We start from the raw sequence: 17,568 nt of genomic DNA on the forward strand, positions 1-17,568 counted from the left end.
CTCCCAGACAAACTGTTCAAAACAACATTATCATTTTTCTCAACTTAAACGATTCTAACAGTTATAATAAGAGAAATAGATGATTTTATATTTCCAAAACTGAAAAAAAATTGCAGCTATGTTGTACCTACTTGACTTTTTTTTAAATACTCAAGTCCACTGCAGTCTGCAAAGTTGTCTATTGAACAGTTTGGTCAAATTTAGAATCATTTCTTAAATGGAATACCTACTTCTTTTCACATATCTAATGTTTACAGTTTACAATAAATGTGTATGAACAAAATTTTATGTATACAGAAGAAATATATTAACTTGGTGTTGCATTTTTACTATTAGATTAGTAAGTTTCAATGTGATGTAAGCAATACTTGAGAATCTAATAAATATATAGTAGAGCCATTTTAATAGGCAACATTTGACAGTTCAACAAAATTCAACAACGTAACCTAGTAACGACAACATAGAATAACATGATATTTCGTTTTGTTAGAACTGCACATTTGCTTAACTTTTTTCAATTACGATTACATATTTATTATAATAATGACCGATATATAAGTAATTTTAGGATTTGATTTTACTGATAAACCATTCTAAACATAATAAACAATTTCTGATTTAAAGAACTGACGTCGCTACAATTTTGTGTCAATAAACCTTTTTTCTTTTTAAATACCAGAGACGTTACTCTAAAAATCGAAATCAGACATCTAGAATCGAATGCATTGATTACTTGGGAATAAAAATTATCATAAATTATTGACATGTGTTTCAAGTTCGATTGACAAATGTTTCAAGTCCGTATCGATTAATTCACTTTAATCGATGTTTTTATGCAGGTTACCACCCTATGAAGATAAAATTGATAGACGTCAAATGTTGCCTATTAAATTGGCTCCACTATAATGATAAAAGAATTTGCATTTCTTATAGAGGAAAATAATAAATGTGTAGCGTGAATAATATAGATTGTCGATCATATTTATTATTTACTTGTCTTATTGAAACCAGAAGGTTTTTTTATGAAAACTTTTTGTTGCTTCTGATGTTGTATACCTCCTAGGTAGAGTGGTTATCATTTATAATAGGTTTGATTCCTGTTGCATACAAAGAAAAAAAATGTCTCGGTCTGCCAGAACACAGAAGGCTGATCTCCTACTTGTCCAAAAGAAAATCGACAGTAAAACATATGCCCCATTCGGCACTAGCGAACACAGGACTTAACTTTTTTCTTCAAAAGTTCATTACTGAACAATTAATAAGTATTCCTAAAACCAACCCCTGAAGCAGGCTTTTTGTCATAATAGTATTAAATTAATCTTTATTTTTACATTTCAAAATATTAATGTGCGGTCTTAATAATTGTGATCTCTGTATATTTTTTTGTAAAGTACATAGAATTTATTATATGTATGACACAAGAGAGGTGTTTTATTAATAATGCTTACCCTATTTTCTTGTACTGACTTAATCCTATTTTTTGTTACGTCTAATATTAATTGCATTATTTGGCGAGTCTTTTCCTGGTTTACTTTCTTTAACACATTGACTGCCAGAGTAATAATGACGAAAATCACAAAAAAAAATTTTAGTGCCAATTGATGTTATGGGTCTAGATATATATAGTATTAAATTTTGGGTTCAATCGGACGCAGGGTTCCGTAGAAAATTAAAAAAAACTTCACGAGGTCACCGGTGCCCTACATGGCGTACAGACTACAGAAATAATTAAGTTGATTTCTGTTCCAAGGCGCCGTGCGGTCACCTCTCCAGGCCTAAGCTCCGGGCACCCGCGCACCTCAGTCAAAGACAAAAAGTTTAATTAAATTACTCGTCGATTTAACTACTCGTTTTATTTTTCTTTCTATTGTAATGCATTCACAACCATTTTTAAATAAATACGTTTGAATTAAGAAAAAATTTTATGTTCTGGGCATTTTCACGTTATTGAAGGTTTACCTTCACTAATTCAAAATATTCTTACGTTACATAGAAACCATGCGAAAGTATTACACCTGAGCGCCATTCCGGTCACTTAATAATAAGAAATCTACGGAAAACGCGTCCTACGGCGCGTAAATCATCTCTGAAAACAGGTTTACCGTGAGGTCACCGGTGTCCTACGCGGTTCCTTCATACAAGTCCGCTTCCGGTCACCGGTGCCCTACATGGCAGTCAATGTGTTAAACAATATTATTGTTTCTGACCTTCATACTTAAATGTGTTTTGATATAACTAATAGAGGATCAGCTAAAATAGCATGCAAGAGTTAATTAAAAAAAGGTAAGGCAAAAGTTTTCAAAATTACTTTAATTCTTATTTAATTCTTAAAAATATTTAAATCTATCTTATAATTACAGAACTCTGCTTTACATCAGTATCTTATTTCAACATAAGATTTGTTTTACCTGATTTACAAGTTTTTAATGTAGTGTTAGGATCAAACTGGAATCTTTAATACAAAAATATGTAGGAAAGTTACACTGAAATATTGGTTTTCAAAATAATTGGTTTCATTTTTAGACTTGACTTGTTTGCTAATAATTCTAATCTACTATTCTTTCATTTCCCCTTCCTCATCCTCCTCTTCAGCACCTCTGACGTATAAAACATTGTTACACCTGATCAGTACTTCTCCAAGGTTACCTGGAAGCGAGTTGTTAACAGTCAGTAAACAAGAATTCATTTAAGAAACATCCCTATTCTTAATTTCATTCTGGACATCAAATATTTTATTTTATTACAGAACCAGGAATACGTCCTTACTATAATACTGTGCCTTTATAAAATTATTTTAAATAGGAAGTGTTAAAATACAATTCAAAACATAACCTAACCTGTGCAAGAACCATCGATGATTTCTTCCGTGTTAGCCAGTTGTAAATTCATGTACCCATCAGCAGATACAAGCAGGCCTTTGTACTCGTGACCCCACTTTAATTTTACAAGCACAGCCTTTCCAGTAAGGCTGTTTAGGAAAGGTTTGGGGTTGATAGGCATAGCCGCCGCCATTTTTTAAATTTCTGTAATATCAATAAAAGTAATGTATAGTCCTCACTAAATTATAAATATAACGTATCACTTGTAATAAGTTTGTAATTTCCTTACGTTTTTCTAAGTAAAAACACAAAAATTCAACCGGGTAGGTATCGTAAACGTGACGGACGCCAAATTATTTTTTTTTAATTAGACGTTTGTCTATGCCCAATGTGTTTCCATCGTCAATATAATATAAGCTATATTATAATTTTATCATGGAATTATTTATTTAAATTTATCTCATCACCAAATCCATGATTTTGAGGTTGTTGAGGTTTTCATATATTATTATTTAAATTAATTCAGACATAGACATTATGCCGCTAAAGCGTCTTATTTACGGTCCATCTTGACGTACGTCCCGCCAAGGTCATACACGTAGAGGGAGAATGTACTAGAGACGACATCGGCGTATACCCGAACGAGATGGCGAATCCTTACGTCAATGTTGCCAACTATTACAAAAACTTTTTATCCGAAAAACTGGCAAAATATCTATAAATGTTTGGGTATTTTTTTGTAAGATAGGTTTATGAAGAAAAAGACAGATTTGAAAAGATTTTGTTATTTATTAACTTAACTAGCGACCCGCCCCGGCTTCGCACGGGTGCAATGCTGATACTAAATAGTAAATACACTACAGAAAAACTGTGAACGTTGTATATAAAAACATAGCGGCCCGCTCCGGCTTCGCACGGGTATAAAATATATAGCCGGGCGGCCGGCCGGTACAAGCGCGGATCCAGGGGGGGGGGTCATGGGGGTCATGGGCCATGCCCCCCCCTGGGCCATGTGCACGACCTAAGTGGACCACTAATTTAATATTAACTTTTGAAATTAACAAAGTAATATTGTTCAACATGATTTTTTATTAACTTTTGAAACATAAAAGTAATATTATAGAACAATGAAATCAATTTCAAACGGAAGAGAATATAGGTAACAAAAATTAGAGGAAAAGTTATTTACGATCGATCTGAGATCGGGATTAAAAAAACTATAACTGCGGAATAAAGTTTAATGGTAAAGTTGTAGGTATTTAAAATATTTATTACAACTTTTGCTTTTACACTTCTCGCAATTAACCACAAATATCGAAATATCCCAGTTCATATATTTTTTATAAAAAAACAAGGCTAAAGTTTAGATATCATTTCAATCAATGGTAAATAATAATAGAAAATACAGTAAAATTAGGACAAAAAAGGTCAAGTGCGAGTCGGACTCGCGCACCGAGGGCTTCGAACAAACCTAATTGTTTTATTATGTTGTATCTTTAAATGTTGCTTGTAGCAATTTTTTCTTTGTCTGTGCTATAGGACGTGGGGAGTACCTTGTAGGTTGTGATTCCCTTGCAAGTAGTTGCTAGTTTCAGAATATGCGGTTTTAATTGCTATTTCTTCTGATTCAGATTCAAATTGAATTTGAATCAGAAGACAGAATAATATCTTATAAAACAGATACGGGAATAATTACGAAAAACATGAATTTTTTATTACATTATATAAAAAAAAAAATTAATCTTATAACCCCTTTACTCATGAACGCAAATGTAATGTAGGTATTCAATAATTGATATTCACATCAAAAACTTAGGTCTATTATACCTTTAAGCAGTAATAAAATCAAATTTCTATGTCAACGCAATTAGAAGATACAGCCGTAAATGTAGTCTAATAAAAACGTACTGGAAATAGTTCAAATTAAAAGCAAATTAAACGAAATACATTTATTTGAAAATGAACAGCAAAATGACGGTAGAAATAAATGGGCAGAGGGTCCGCGATAATGTGCGCGCGAGTAGCAGACGAAAATGGACGACTCCGCCGCTCGTTCGTTCTTATAAAGGCGCGCCGCACCTCGGTGAGGAAGGCGCGGGGGGTGGCCTTCCGGATTTTACTCCAACACCGCCTCTCCTGACGGGGCAGGGTCCTCGCTGCCTTCAGTGGCAGCTGCAGCTCGTGTGGAAGGGCCAGCTTCGCAGTCTTCAGCGTTATGATGTGCATCGTAACCTGGAATATACAAAAAAACCGACATTGAAAAAAAAAATACTTAAACCAATGCAAATGAGGAAAGCTGAACCGGAAAACCGAACCGTGTAACAAACTTTACACAAACATTAACATTTAATATTAAAAAAACATTTCACGATTTTGGGGAAAATTTTACCCTGTACTGGTATCCCTAATGTTAATCACATGATTATACCATAAATTTGAAACTACGTAAAAACAAATGGCGTCCTGAACAACAAGAACACTTCGTAATTTAGTCGGATAACACAAAAAAATGTTTACGTCTATTTCGATGAAAATATTATATATTTGTAGATAATTTCACATTAGAGTTAATGAAAATGTATCAACTATATCCAGTTCTATAAAACAATATACTTCAAATAAGTTTACTTACGTGTGAAAGGTAATATTTGGTAATCTTCGTTCCGGCCGATTTTTACAACCAATCACACTACAACGCACCATATTTTCACTTAAAGTCGGATTAAAACAGATCACTGTCAACGTTTATTAAACTTTGAAGTCACTTAACAGCGAGAAAAAACAGAAAACTAGCAAAACAATGGACTGTAGCCGCTTGTTTGGGACAAACTGCCTTTGTCCCCAACAAAAGAAATCGCATAACATGAGAGAAACAAAAAACAATGTTTCTGTCTCTCTTGCTCTTAGCTTTATAGTCATAAGTGTATTTCTCTCACGCATTCCTTGTCATTTTAGTGCCTCCTCTATGGTTCATTCTCACTCTACGGTCATACACGATGCACGACGCAAAACGACAGTGAATAGCGTTGACGTACGTCAATAATTATTATTATTATCTTGCTGGATGTGCACGACCAACTTTTCATCCAGCAAGCACCCCCACACCCCCACCACCGCGAACGTCGTGCAGATGGACAGTGAATAGCGCGGACGTACAGCAGATTAGTGTTGCCAACAGAAATTAATGTAAATACTTGGAAACGTGGCCTATTGATATGATTTTTTTGTGATAACTTAGTGAGTACATGAGCATGCAAGAAACGGTTATTTTTGATTTTTATGTACACAGGAAATCCCAATTATCATTACTTTTGGATCAACCTTGTACACATGGACAGTTTATATTCAGAAGTTATTATTTTAAAAGAACTCCAAGGCGAATTGTTGAATAACACAGATTTTATGCAAAAGTCCACTGCAGAAAAATGGCAATTTATTTAATATCTTGACGAATTTGTTTGTTTAAAAAAAAATGATTAGCTATATACTCTCTGTTCCCGCCACTTCAGCATTTACTGAAAGAGTCTTTTCGGTCATGAATGTGAAGTGGCGGGAAGAGAGAAACCGAGCTTCATTAAAAATTAATTAAAAATGAGCTCTTGAAATATATAAATTTAGATTTGGAATGTTTGGATTCATATAATTCATTTAAAAATAATGAAAAATTCTTAGTTACTGCAAAAAGTACAAAAAAATACATTTTTAAAAATATTTATTTACTCTTATTTACCTCCTTTAAAATCAGATATACTCTATTTCTTCAAATAAAAGTTGGCAACCCTAGCCATGCTTGATGCGCGCACGATCGTCAGTAGGATACATCCAGAACCGCGGCCTTGAGCCGACGTACGTCGGGGATTGACCGTGAATAAGACGCTTAACGCGAACGTCATTTCAAAATTTCCATTGGCATTTGGCAAGTGGCAACACCTAAATTCGCGACGACGCCGACTTTGACAGGCGCTGTTTCATGTTAAAAAACTGTGCTTTTTATTATTTTATTCGTATTTTAACTAAAGTAAGAGATTTATCACCATTGTTTGAAAGTTAATTATAATTCACACAATATGGTTGCTAGAGTAGCAGGTGTTTTTGATGAGAAATTAACAGAAGCCATCGCTAATTCGAAAGTTTTAGTCGTCGGCGCCGGTGGTATAGGTTGTGAAATTCTAAAGAACCTTGTACTGACTGGCTTCCCAAACATTGAGATTGTATGTAATGTGATTGATTACTGTTGTTATGCCATGATTATTCGCTTTTTTAATCAATATTTAATGTTTCCAGATTGACCTTGATACCATCGACGTAAGCAATTTAAATCGTCAATTTCTTTTCCACAAAGAGCATGTTGGAAAATCCAAGGCACAAGTGGCAAAGGATAGCGCACTCAGTTTTAATCCCAACGTGAATATTGTTGCCCACCATGATAGCGTAATCAGGTATAATATAGTCATAGAATTAGCAACTACCCTATCAAAATTAATAGTCATCAATAGGGTAGACTATCATTTTGATTGTATCCATGAAATAAACTAGTAGAACAGTCGACATCATATTGTTGTACTGTAGATATATGGATATCGGCTATAAATGTATAATCCACCTTTTACCTTGTTATTTGTGTATGATCTTCTGATTTTCCTATTCCATAAGGTTTTTCTTTATGTCCATTTTCAGTTAAAATGCAAATAATTATATGGCTATAGTAGTATAGCTTTCCGCCTGCGGCTTCGCCCGCTTTGTCTAAAACATAATAAATTATATACTAAAACCTTCCTCTTAACTCTATCTATTAAAAAAATCCGCATCAAAATCCGTTGCGTAGTTTTAAAGATTTCAGCATACATAGGGACAGAGAAAGCGACTTTGTTTTATACTATGTAGTGATGTATTGATCAACTTCTAATAAAAATAATTACTCTAACACACAATACCAATTCAAACTTAAACTTTCAGCAACGATTATGGAGTCAGCTACTTCAAACAGTTCAACATTGTGATGAACGCACTGGATAACCGAGTGGCCCGTAACCATGTGAACCGGATGTGCCTGGCTGCGAATGTGCCGCTCGTTGAAACCGGCACTGCTGGATATGCTGGACAGGTATATTGTAGTTAAATAATAAATAAATAAATGAATATTAAAGGACATTATTACACAAATCGACCTAGTCTCACAGTAAGCTCAATTAAGGCTTGTGTTGTGGGTACTAGGCGACGATAAATATAATATTTTATAAATACATATATATAGATAACACCCAGACCCAAGAACGTTTAGTTTAAGAGTAGTATTGTCATTATGCATTTTATTGAAATAATATCATTGTATTCCCATTTAGTTTGGGCATCTTTAAATCGTGATTTCTGTTGTAATAACCGTACTTAACATGTACATATGAACTATTTATTTAACCCATTGAGCCCCGAACGGCCCGATCGGGCCACGACACTATAGATTTTCTATTGTGTCTGTATTCCGGGGCCTGAGTTAACTATTAACAAAATGATTTATTTGTTAGTGTTAAAATGTTTAATTCCATAACATGATTAATTAGATTGTGTTGGTACTAATAAATGTGTAATAAACATTATAATTTTGATAATTAATTTGTTATTCTTATGATATTTCAGGTAGAATTAATCAAAAAGGGGTTAACCCAATGCTACGAGTGCCAACCGAAAGCACCACAAAAGAGTTTTCCTGGGTGTACAATCCGTAACACACCATCTGAGCCCATTCACTGCATTGTATGGGCAAAGCATCTGTTCAACCAATTGTTTGGCGAAGAAGACCCTGACCAAGATGTCAGTCCTGATACAGCAGACCCAGAGGCTGCAGGCGATGCCGGTTCTTCAGCGTTAAACGCTAAAGAAACAGAATCTGGGAACGTCGAAAGGAAAAGCACGAGAATGTGGGCGGCGGAAACTAATTACGACCCAGAGAAACTGTTCACTAAACTCTTTGGTGACGATATCAGATATCTATTGTCTATGGAGAATTTGTGGAAGAAACGTCGTCCGCCTACGCCGCTGACTTGGGACAATTTGCCGGGGAAAGACGATTCGCCGGCAAAACACTCGGGGTTGCCAGATCAGAGAGTGTGGTCTGTACATGAGTGTGCACAGGTAAAGATTTTTTATTTAGTCCTCTTATAAGTATAGTTTATCGATAAAACATTGAAGTTTTGCTTTCTACTTCTAATAATAGAAATAATACCTATCTTTTAATTTTCAATAATATGGGCATGTTTTCGCAAATCTACGACAAGCACCTATTTTTCGAAAGAATTACAGTTACTATTTAGTATCTTAATGGATAGTAACTATTTATTGGTAAAATTATCACACTTTAAGTAAAACTGTACAAATATATTATTGTTTTATTAGGGCCATGTAAAGTGTATTTATTTCTATAGTAAATTGGTTTTGTATAGTAAATGTGTGAAATAATTAATTACACACACATGTTTTAAAACTATTTTCTTTGTCTCAGGTGTTAGCATCTAGCTGCAAAGAGTTACAAGCTGATCTAAAGAGTAGGCCAGATGGAGATCACTTAGTTTGGGACAAAGACGAGAAAAGTGCTATGGACTTTGTTACAGCGTGTGCTAATATTCGCGCACACATCTTTAATATTCCTTTGAAGTCGAGATTTGAAATTAAATGTAAGTTTTCTATGAAATTTCCGTTATTTTTTAACTTTATCAATTCTTATATCTTAAAGCTAAGAGTTTTTTTGTTTACTTCAATGCGCTTATCTCAGGAACCATGGGTTCCAGGTGAAAAATTATTTCACTGTTAGATTGTCCTTTTATTTGTCAATTTATCGAGATAGAGTTTATATATTCAAGCTTAAATCAATAAGAACGGACTAATACAGGTAAAATCGTGGTAAAATTTTATAATGAAATTGTGTTAAGTATGAATATAAACATAACATGGAACATTAATTATCATCATTTGTAATGGTTCATAAATTTCAAACTTTCTCTTTTCTCCATAATTATTTGCAATAACCTGGAAGCCCATGGGAAATATGTCTATAAATAAGTGCTAAACTATATTCATATTTTTTTATAATATGTATTCTAATAGCATTAAAAGAACAAAATAGGTGTTTCTGTATGTTGTAATGTATTAGCACAACATAATATAACACAATATAAAAAGACGTGTGGCACTCGAGGACTGCCGTGGTAAAGCTATTGCATGCTATGCCTACAAGCCACACCTCCGAGCCCGTTGCTATGCAATAGCTTAAAAATTCTTACACTGAATGAAAGCTCATTTCTTGAGTCACATAGGCTACTGTTTATTAAATATTTCTATTGTATAATAAATACCATTTTTGATTAATTTTAAATGTTAAAATGTAGTCTGCTTTTTAATGAATTTTTTTTGTATATTTCTTACAAAAAATATTTTATTTTTAGCAATGGCTGGCAACATAATACCAGCTATAGCAACAGCAAATGCGATCGTGGCTGGTTTAGCGGTTATCCGCGCTCAGGCGATACTTAAAGGGGATATTGAGACTTGCACCAGTGTGTACTTGAGGCCTAAGGTCAATCATCGGGGACAACTGTTCGTGCCGGAGAAAAGTGAGTTGAATTTTATTTTGCTCGTTTTTACCCTTTTGAATTGTAAATGTAAACCATATGTGATGAATATTTCTATAAAATTGATCCTATTTAAGCTTGGTTGTAAATTGACATTGCAATAAAAAATAAAGAATCGTAAAATTCATTTAGTAAGTTAATGAAGACAATTAATAAATTTATATTGCAAATATTCACCTATCACGGCCATAACAGTGTTTATAATGACAAATTTAACATATGTAATTGTTAATGAAAAACTATTTCAAAAAGCTTGTTTCGTTGATTAGATGTTAAAATAAGACCCATGAAAACAATTCCCTATACAACAAAAATAATCATGTCAATTAGTTGCAAACCTGCATGGTTATTGATGAACCAACATACACAAAAAATACGCTATTACACTAATTTCATGTGTTTTAATTGTTTATTTCAATTTTCAGCATTAACTGCACCAAATCCAAAATGCTATGTGTGTGCTCCAAAACCCGAAGTAGCGCTCGCTTGCAATCTCAAACAGTTGACACTCAAAGATCTAAACACGGCGCTCAAAGAAGGCCTCAACATGCAAGCGCCCGACGCAGCCGTCGAGGGCAAAGGCCTAGTCGTGCTATCATCAGAACCGGGAGAAACAGATCAAAATAACGACAAAACGTTAGAAGAAATTGGCTTAAGCGATGGCTGCGCTCTGCTAGTCGACGATTTCCTTCAGAACTACGAAGTGAGGGTTCGTCTGCAACAAGAGGACGAGGAAAAATCATGGCGTCTAGTGACAGAAATGGACGCACCGATGCCAGCGCCAAAGGAAGATAAACCCACAAATGGTTCGAACGGGTCAAACGATCCCAAACCTGGTCCATCCCGTCCAAAGGACGATAGTGACAGTGATATGGAGATTATTGAAGAAGACGAAGGTGTGGAAACAGTGAAACCTCCAAAACGTAGGCGTACAGAAATGTCCGATGAAATTGTGGAACTCTGTTAGCTGTAGTTATGTTCAGTACATGTATGTAAGCAAATATCTACTGTATGAAGACTCCAAGGGTCAAATCGCATGTGTCAAATAACTAGAAATTTTAATATGGTATGTGGTCAGAAATGCCTACTATATAGTAGCTCATTGGTAAACATGTTCATAGATTGTGAAATTTTAACTAGTTGTTTGACGTTACTAGAGTTAAGATATTATCAGTTGTAATTTTCCCAAATGTTCTATTGTTTGTTGAACCTTTTATTGGAACGAAGTTCATTATCGCGCGGTGCGAAAGGGGGACAGAAAAAATTAAGACCAAAAGTTTTAATAACACTTATTGCTATAGTTGTGTGCTATGTCTGTCTCTCTCTCTCTCACAGAAAGCAAGCCAGTTATTTAGGTTACTTCGTTCTATCCGGGTGTCCCTTGACAACACTGTTTTTTTTTTAAATTTCATATTGAAATGTTCATGAAATTATATGAGTTGTTTTAATTCATTGAACAGGTTGACGAATAAGAAATCTTGAGTCTTTTTTCTATTGATGCATATTTTTTAATCCCTCAGCCCCCGGAATCACAGACACAATAGAAAATCTATTCATCATGTTATTGTGGTCCGATTGGGGAACCAGTGCTACAGTGGGAAAATGCAAATATGTCTAGATGCGGTTTGGCCTCGAGGCCAAACATAGCTTACTATCGGTAGTAAGCTATGTATGAAATGTAGGCTTTGCATATCAAGGCATGAGCCTGATAGTTTAAAAAGTTATGAAATACCTTGTTGTAAGCCAGCTCCGTATAGTCTCCAGTTTTGTGATTTTTAATACATATTTACTTAAATTTTATATCCATTTTCGTAATAGTTGAACTTTAAGGATTCAATTTTAAAATTGAATATTTTCATATAAAAAGGTAAGGGACGAGTATCCCTGTATTTTTAAAAGAAATCTCTTGTATTTAACATACTACATAAAACCGCATGAGGTTTATCAATAAAAGTGTAATATTGTTAAGAACAACATTGTCTAAAATTATTTATAAGTATTGTAAGAAAAATTTTCTCTTAAATAAAACTATGAAATGTATGGTTTTTATTTATTAAATCCTTAAAAACAAGTACATAATACTGAGGTTTACAAAATGCATTGAAATCGCGGAATAACCGACACGACTATTATCGACTTTCACAAGAATAAAAATTTAATTGTATAGTTTATTAATTATTATTGGTACGAATTAAGTATGATTAACATTTCCAGAATGTATTATTGATGCGTGAAACCGCGTCGATATTTTATAAATGTACATCAAGTAAAAGTGAATACAGAATAAGGTATTGCATCTATAGTAATTATAAAGAATTGAGATTACCACTAAAACTGTTAGTTATATTTTTAAAGACACAACTTGATAATAATTAAGTTCACAAATACATCTTTTAAAAGTATGGTACAAAAATGTTGTGTTCAATTATGATTTACATTATACAAGTACTAGTGTTTTATTATCAACAGACTTTTAATTACTTCATTACACTAATGAGCCCTTAAAACAATAGTTTTAAACTAAGTACTAGTGTTTGAAAGTGCATGTTGTTAGAAACCATTACATGTTATTCCACACAATACCATAAAACAAGTTTTTACGATATGAAGACTGAAGACATTACATTTCACTGGCACATTCATGGATTAGAGAACATGTATAAACTATAAACTAGTGGAATTAAGTGGAAATTTAGTTCACATGAAAAAAATTAACAATCTCAACAGAACATTAACCCAATTTTGGAGATAAGAAAGTCTAAACATACAAACATAACATCTACTCTAAAGAAAACAATTTGATTAATCCATCAGTCCTCGGAATCGCAGACACAATAGAAAATCTATTGTGTCGCGCCCCGATCGGGCCTTACGGTGGTCAATGGGTTAAATAATTAAGTTCATGATTTCAAAGACATTATTTGCTAAGTGGAATAATTATTTTTTAATATATTACTTTTACGGTGGGTTAAGATGAACACAACTATTGCTAAATTAATAATTTTTTTTATAGAATATTAATATGCATAGAACCATCGCAAAGTATGTAATATAGGTATGCATTTTTTAAATATTTTATGAATAGAATTTGAAATTGTTGATGTTACATTTAATAATTAAAATTTACTATTGAAATGCATTGTATATTTGAACACATAACTAATAATATCTTTATTTAGTAATTTAAACATTTAAAATACATCCAAAAAAATAAAAAAATAAATCAATTTTCTTAGATAACTAAATCAAGAAAAAATTAAATGTATTAAAACATTCCTTAAATCTATCACACTCATAGGAAAGTAGCCTACATTTCACTTATATCAAAGATTACATCTATTAAGAGCACATTTATCACTAATCTACTTTTCAGGTAGCATACCATATTCTATGAGAAATTTCTCAACATCTGGAGCAAAGAAATCATTCCCCAATTCAGAGGCAAGCTGGACAAAATTTCCTATAATTTGACCAGCTTTGTACACCAAAATCGCTGGCACTCCGTCCACTCTAAAATGTCGACTTAGCCCTGTAATATCAGCTGCAATACGGCAGAATTTTATCGTAGGATAATCTGAAGCCAGGATGTTCAAACAACCGTCCATCGTCTCACATGCTCTATTTTTGTTGCTGTAAATGTGTATAATAATAGCGACTTTGGGATCTTCTTTATCTATAGAGTTCAAAAACTCATCTTGACTGTTGAGTGTTTGGACTGACCCAAATTTAGGTGTCTTTTGAAGTTGAGCCATGAGCTCCTGCATTCTTTGTTGCTGATACTTCATGAGAAATCCTTCGTCAATAAGCTCATTCAATTCATCTTCAATTTCATCAATTTCTTTCTCCTTTTCTTCTTCTCTCTGTGTTTTTACAGATAATGTAAGCTTTTTAGCCAGTGCTATGCGTTCTTTTTCTAATTCTTTACGGTTTTCGGCTTCCAATTGTTTGAATCTACGCCAATCTTCTAACACCCCTTTTGGGCCTGTGTTGCTAGCCGACCCATTCCAACTGTTAACAGGGGGAGGCTCGGCTGCCGTAGCAGATGTCTTTATCGCTTTCTCCTCATCTCCACTCGCATTACCTTCGTCATCAGAACCTTCATCTTCGCTACTACTGCAATAATTATGCAGTTTCTCACCAAGTATCTTATCTTCCAAAGTGGCCATATCTGTAAAGAAATAAAACTCCGTAAAAGTAATATATTTTGAATGTTCAATACAGTTAAGATCAGTCTTATTAAACTAATTACCTTAACTGTGTATGCGAATTGAATGAAATTTTTATTTTGTTCATAGAAGTAAATACAAAAATCTGTACATACCGCTTTAAAGTTTCAAAATTGTGGGGCAAAATAAGTCGTTAACACGGTTCGCTTTCACAAATAGTAATTGTTTTATGTTTACACTTTCTTTGATGTCTATAATGAGAATCTGGGAATGCGGGCGGAGGGGTTAGGGGGCTGGCTTGGGCTTGGCAGTTTGGATTTTATGTCATTGTCAAATTATGGACGTTTGACACTTACTTTTTTTAAATCAAATTCTTTCTACAAGAATACAAGGTTTTTGAACAAATACAAATACAAAGGTGATTGTCATGGAACTATATATACTACGTATGGAACCCACACTCCCTAAGAAAAAGTAAAGTCAAAAAATTTGACCTTGAATCTTATCATTTCCCCTCCGTCTCTTTCTAGTTACGGTGAGTCATAATATATATAGTATGTCTATATTTCCGTGGGGTGAGTATAAATGTAAAAAATTCAGGATATTAAGGAAAAAAATAACGGATACATCAATTTTATTCGTATTAAAATTTTACTATAATACTAGATTTTGCCCGCGACTTCGTCCTCGTTGAAGTCATAAAACATAAAATCCCATTTATCCCGTGGGGATTTCGGAATAGCCTTTCTAAGTGCACCTTTAGGATACTCTAGATATACAGAGTGTGCCAAATTTCATGTCTTTAGGTCCAGTGATTTTAGGCTGTGCGTTGTCTGTCAGTCACTAAGTAACGGGAGAGTTTTATATTTATTGATTGATTGATGGTTGATGATTTACGGCGGAAATAAATTACGTAATTGCATTTATTATTCTAATATAGTTACTGTAGAATTTTTGCAAATAGATAAAAAATAGATGTTCAAGTATTTAACATTGGAAAATTGTAATGTTCCTGCGCGCGTTCCTGTCCCTGAAAGCGTTTTTTCATGTTTGCGTATTCCGTCTTGCATCTTCAGAACACAGGACCGCTATAAATTATGACAACATTTTGCTGTATAATTTGGCGTTACGTCCAGTCATTTGAGGAATTAATGAAGTAAAATATCAATGTGTTTTTATAATATTTATTTATCATTACAATGCCAACTGCCTTTACAAATTTGCAAATTATAAGATAATAACAATAAAAAGTAACGAAATCGGTTCACTGAAAATATTTTTATCATTCCATACCCTTAAGTATTTAAATAGTTTTAAGAGTACTTGAAATATGAGATCGTGGTCTAGCGCTTCCCTATCATACAATAAAAAACAAAATATAATATATTCAGGGTGTAATCGTTAAGTGTGCACAGGTGATTATTCCGTCACTATTGCAGGTATCAAAAAACTTTAAACTGATATCGATATGATACTGATATGATACTTTACCTAATGAGTAAAATAACAATAATAACTTTTTTTAAATATAACAAGAAATATCTAAAAATGTAACTTTAAACCCTCCCATACATTTTATTTCCCGTAACGTATATATTACGTTCCCACTGCTGGGACATGGCCTCCTATGAGGTTACAGCCACATCCACCACACTGGCCAAGTGCGGGTTTAAAATGAATGTTGCATATCTTCACTTTTTCAAAACAGGATATTTTTAATTCTACTATATTTAGCCATGTATTACGTTCCGCTAGATTGGACGGAAACCTGTAAAGAGAAAAGAAGATTATTTGGAAAATATAAAAAAAAAAATGTCATTTAGATACAGATAACACAAAATTTGTGCTGTTGTCTTGTGCTTCTATTTCAGTAGGTATCATATATGTATGTACTTTGAGTTTTTGATTTTACAATATATCATTATATAAAAGTAGTAAACAACGTTTTTATACCATTAACTTTCACGCCAGTTGAACTAACTCTACTAAACGGATAGACGCATTAAAATACGAATGTTGTTGTAAAATACGATAAATGCGTAGACTATAAAACAAGCTTTGTTTGCAAAATAGGTACTTAGTGTTTGTACGTTCGCTAGTTAAGAGTAACACTGGAAAGTTGATAAATAATAAATTGTTTAACCAGTAAAAAGTTAGTATAACTACATTAAACACCAATGTTATATAATTATTTTATTATTGTAAATCATTGTCACTATTTTTTGCTATTTGTTTTCTGTGTTCATGATTTACTTAGAAAATATTAAGCAAACATTGTGGATTTGTATGTCTTTTTGTGTTTTAATGTTACCATTTTTTTAGTATATCGAGCCAAAGATTTTTGAATAATATGTAAATACTATGTAATGTAAATAAATCTTATGAATAGCTTAATTAAATTAGCTATTTTTTAAATAAAAAAAAAAAAAAAAAAAACTCAAGTGGAGAAAGACTTCTCCTCATATAAAATACCATACCGAAATATATGTACACAATTTTATAAAGTATGGACACCCTAGTCTAATATTTATTACAATCATGAAACATTTAATAATAAGCAAATAACGATGTTAAATGGAAAAAACCTAATCAAAATTAACATTATAATCACAACTTCGATCTATTATTCCAGATTTAACAACAATTAAAGTAGAAATATTACTAAACTACAATTTTACATGAAGCGTAGTTTATGCATGGTTTTTTGTACTTACGAATGAAATATAATATCACATCCTGGATGCCATTCACTTTTGCAACCGCGCACAATATATTTACAACCATTTCTATTAATTTTGGCTCAGAATAATTCCAAAATACAAGAACAAACTCACGAAATGAACATAAACATCCGCCATTTTGCAGTAAACATTATTTGACACCTAGAATTGGGGCTGCCGCGCAACGATTTTCATAACATAATTCAAAATATGGGAAAAAAATTATGAGCGTGTTCGATAA

General features: G+C 33.1%; 3 protein-coding genes and 1 long non-coding RNA gene across 4 annotated transcripts; 1 reads left to right on the forward strand and 3 right to left on the reverse strand.

Moving 5' to 3' along the window:
• Positions 1–2,291: 2,291 nt before the first annotated feature.
• Positions 2,292–3,138, reverse strand: SmF (small ribonucleoprotein particle protein SmF). The gene is made up of 3 exons (XM_090108130.1): positions 3,109–3,138; positions 2,838–3,023; positions 2,292–2,646 (listed from the first exon to the last, which is right to left on the reverse strand). Exons 2-3 carry the CDS (start codon positions 3,010–3,012, stop codon positions 2,555–2,557), a joined length of 267 nt encoding a protein of 88 aa, XP_089964256.1. The 5' UTR covers positions 3,013–3,023; positions 3,109–3,138; the 3' UTR covers positions 2,292–2,554.
• Positions 3,139–4,753: 1,615 nt separating this feature from the next.
• Positions 4,754–5,805, reverse strand: LOC149904192 (uncharacterized). The gene is made up of 2 exons (XR_016457347.1): positions 5,452–5,805; positions 4,754–5,051 (listed from the first exon to the last, which is right to left on the reverse strand). It is a non-coding gene; the product is annotated as an uncharacterized LOC149904192 (long non-coding RNA).
• A 942-nt stretch (positions 5,806–6,747) lies between these two features.
• Uba2 (Ubiquitin-like activating enzyme 2) lies at positions 6,748–12,481 on the forward strand. The gene is made up of 7 exons (XM_090108018.1): positions 6,748–7,030; positions 7,104–7,258; positions 7,776–7,923; positions 8,454–8,948; positions 9,316–9,487; positions 10,256–10,423; positions 10,867–12,481. Exons 1-7 carry the CDS (start codon positions 6,887–6,889, stop codon positions 11,406–11,408), a joined length of 1,824 nt encoding a protein of 607 aa, XP_089964144.1. The 5' UTR covers positions 6,748–6,886; the 3' UTR covers positions 11,409–12,481.
• Positions 12,482–13,333: 852 nt separating this feature from the next.
• Positions 13,334–14,902, reverse strand: LOC149904194 (phosducin-like protein 1). Its single transcript, XM_090108019.1, has 2 exons — positions 14,763–14,902; positions 13,334–14,609 (listed from the first exon to the last, which is right to left on the reverse strand). The coding sequence occupies exon 2, from the start codon at positions 14,605–14,607 to the stop codon at positions 13,804–13,806; it is 804 nt and encodes a 267-aa protein (XP_089964145.1). The 5' UTR covers positions 14,608–14,609; positions 14,763–14,902; the 3' UTR covers positions 13,334–13,803.
• Positions 14,903–17,568: the final 2,666 nt, after the last annotated feature.

This window comes from Colias eurytheme, chromosome 12, assembly GCF_061535395.1.
Source record: "Colias eurytheme isolate Ceu_HAF_F1 chromosome 12, ilColEury1 Martin Lab GWU primary, whole genome shotgun sequence".
Lineage (NCBI taxonomy): Eukaryota > Metazoa > Arthropoda > Insecta > Lepidoptera > Pieridae > Colias > Colias eurytheme.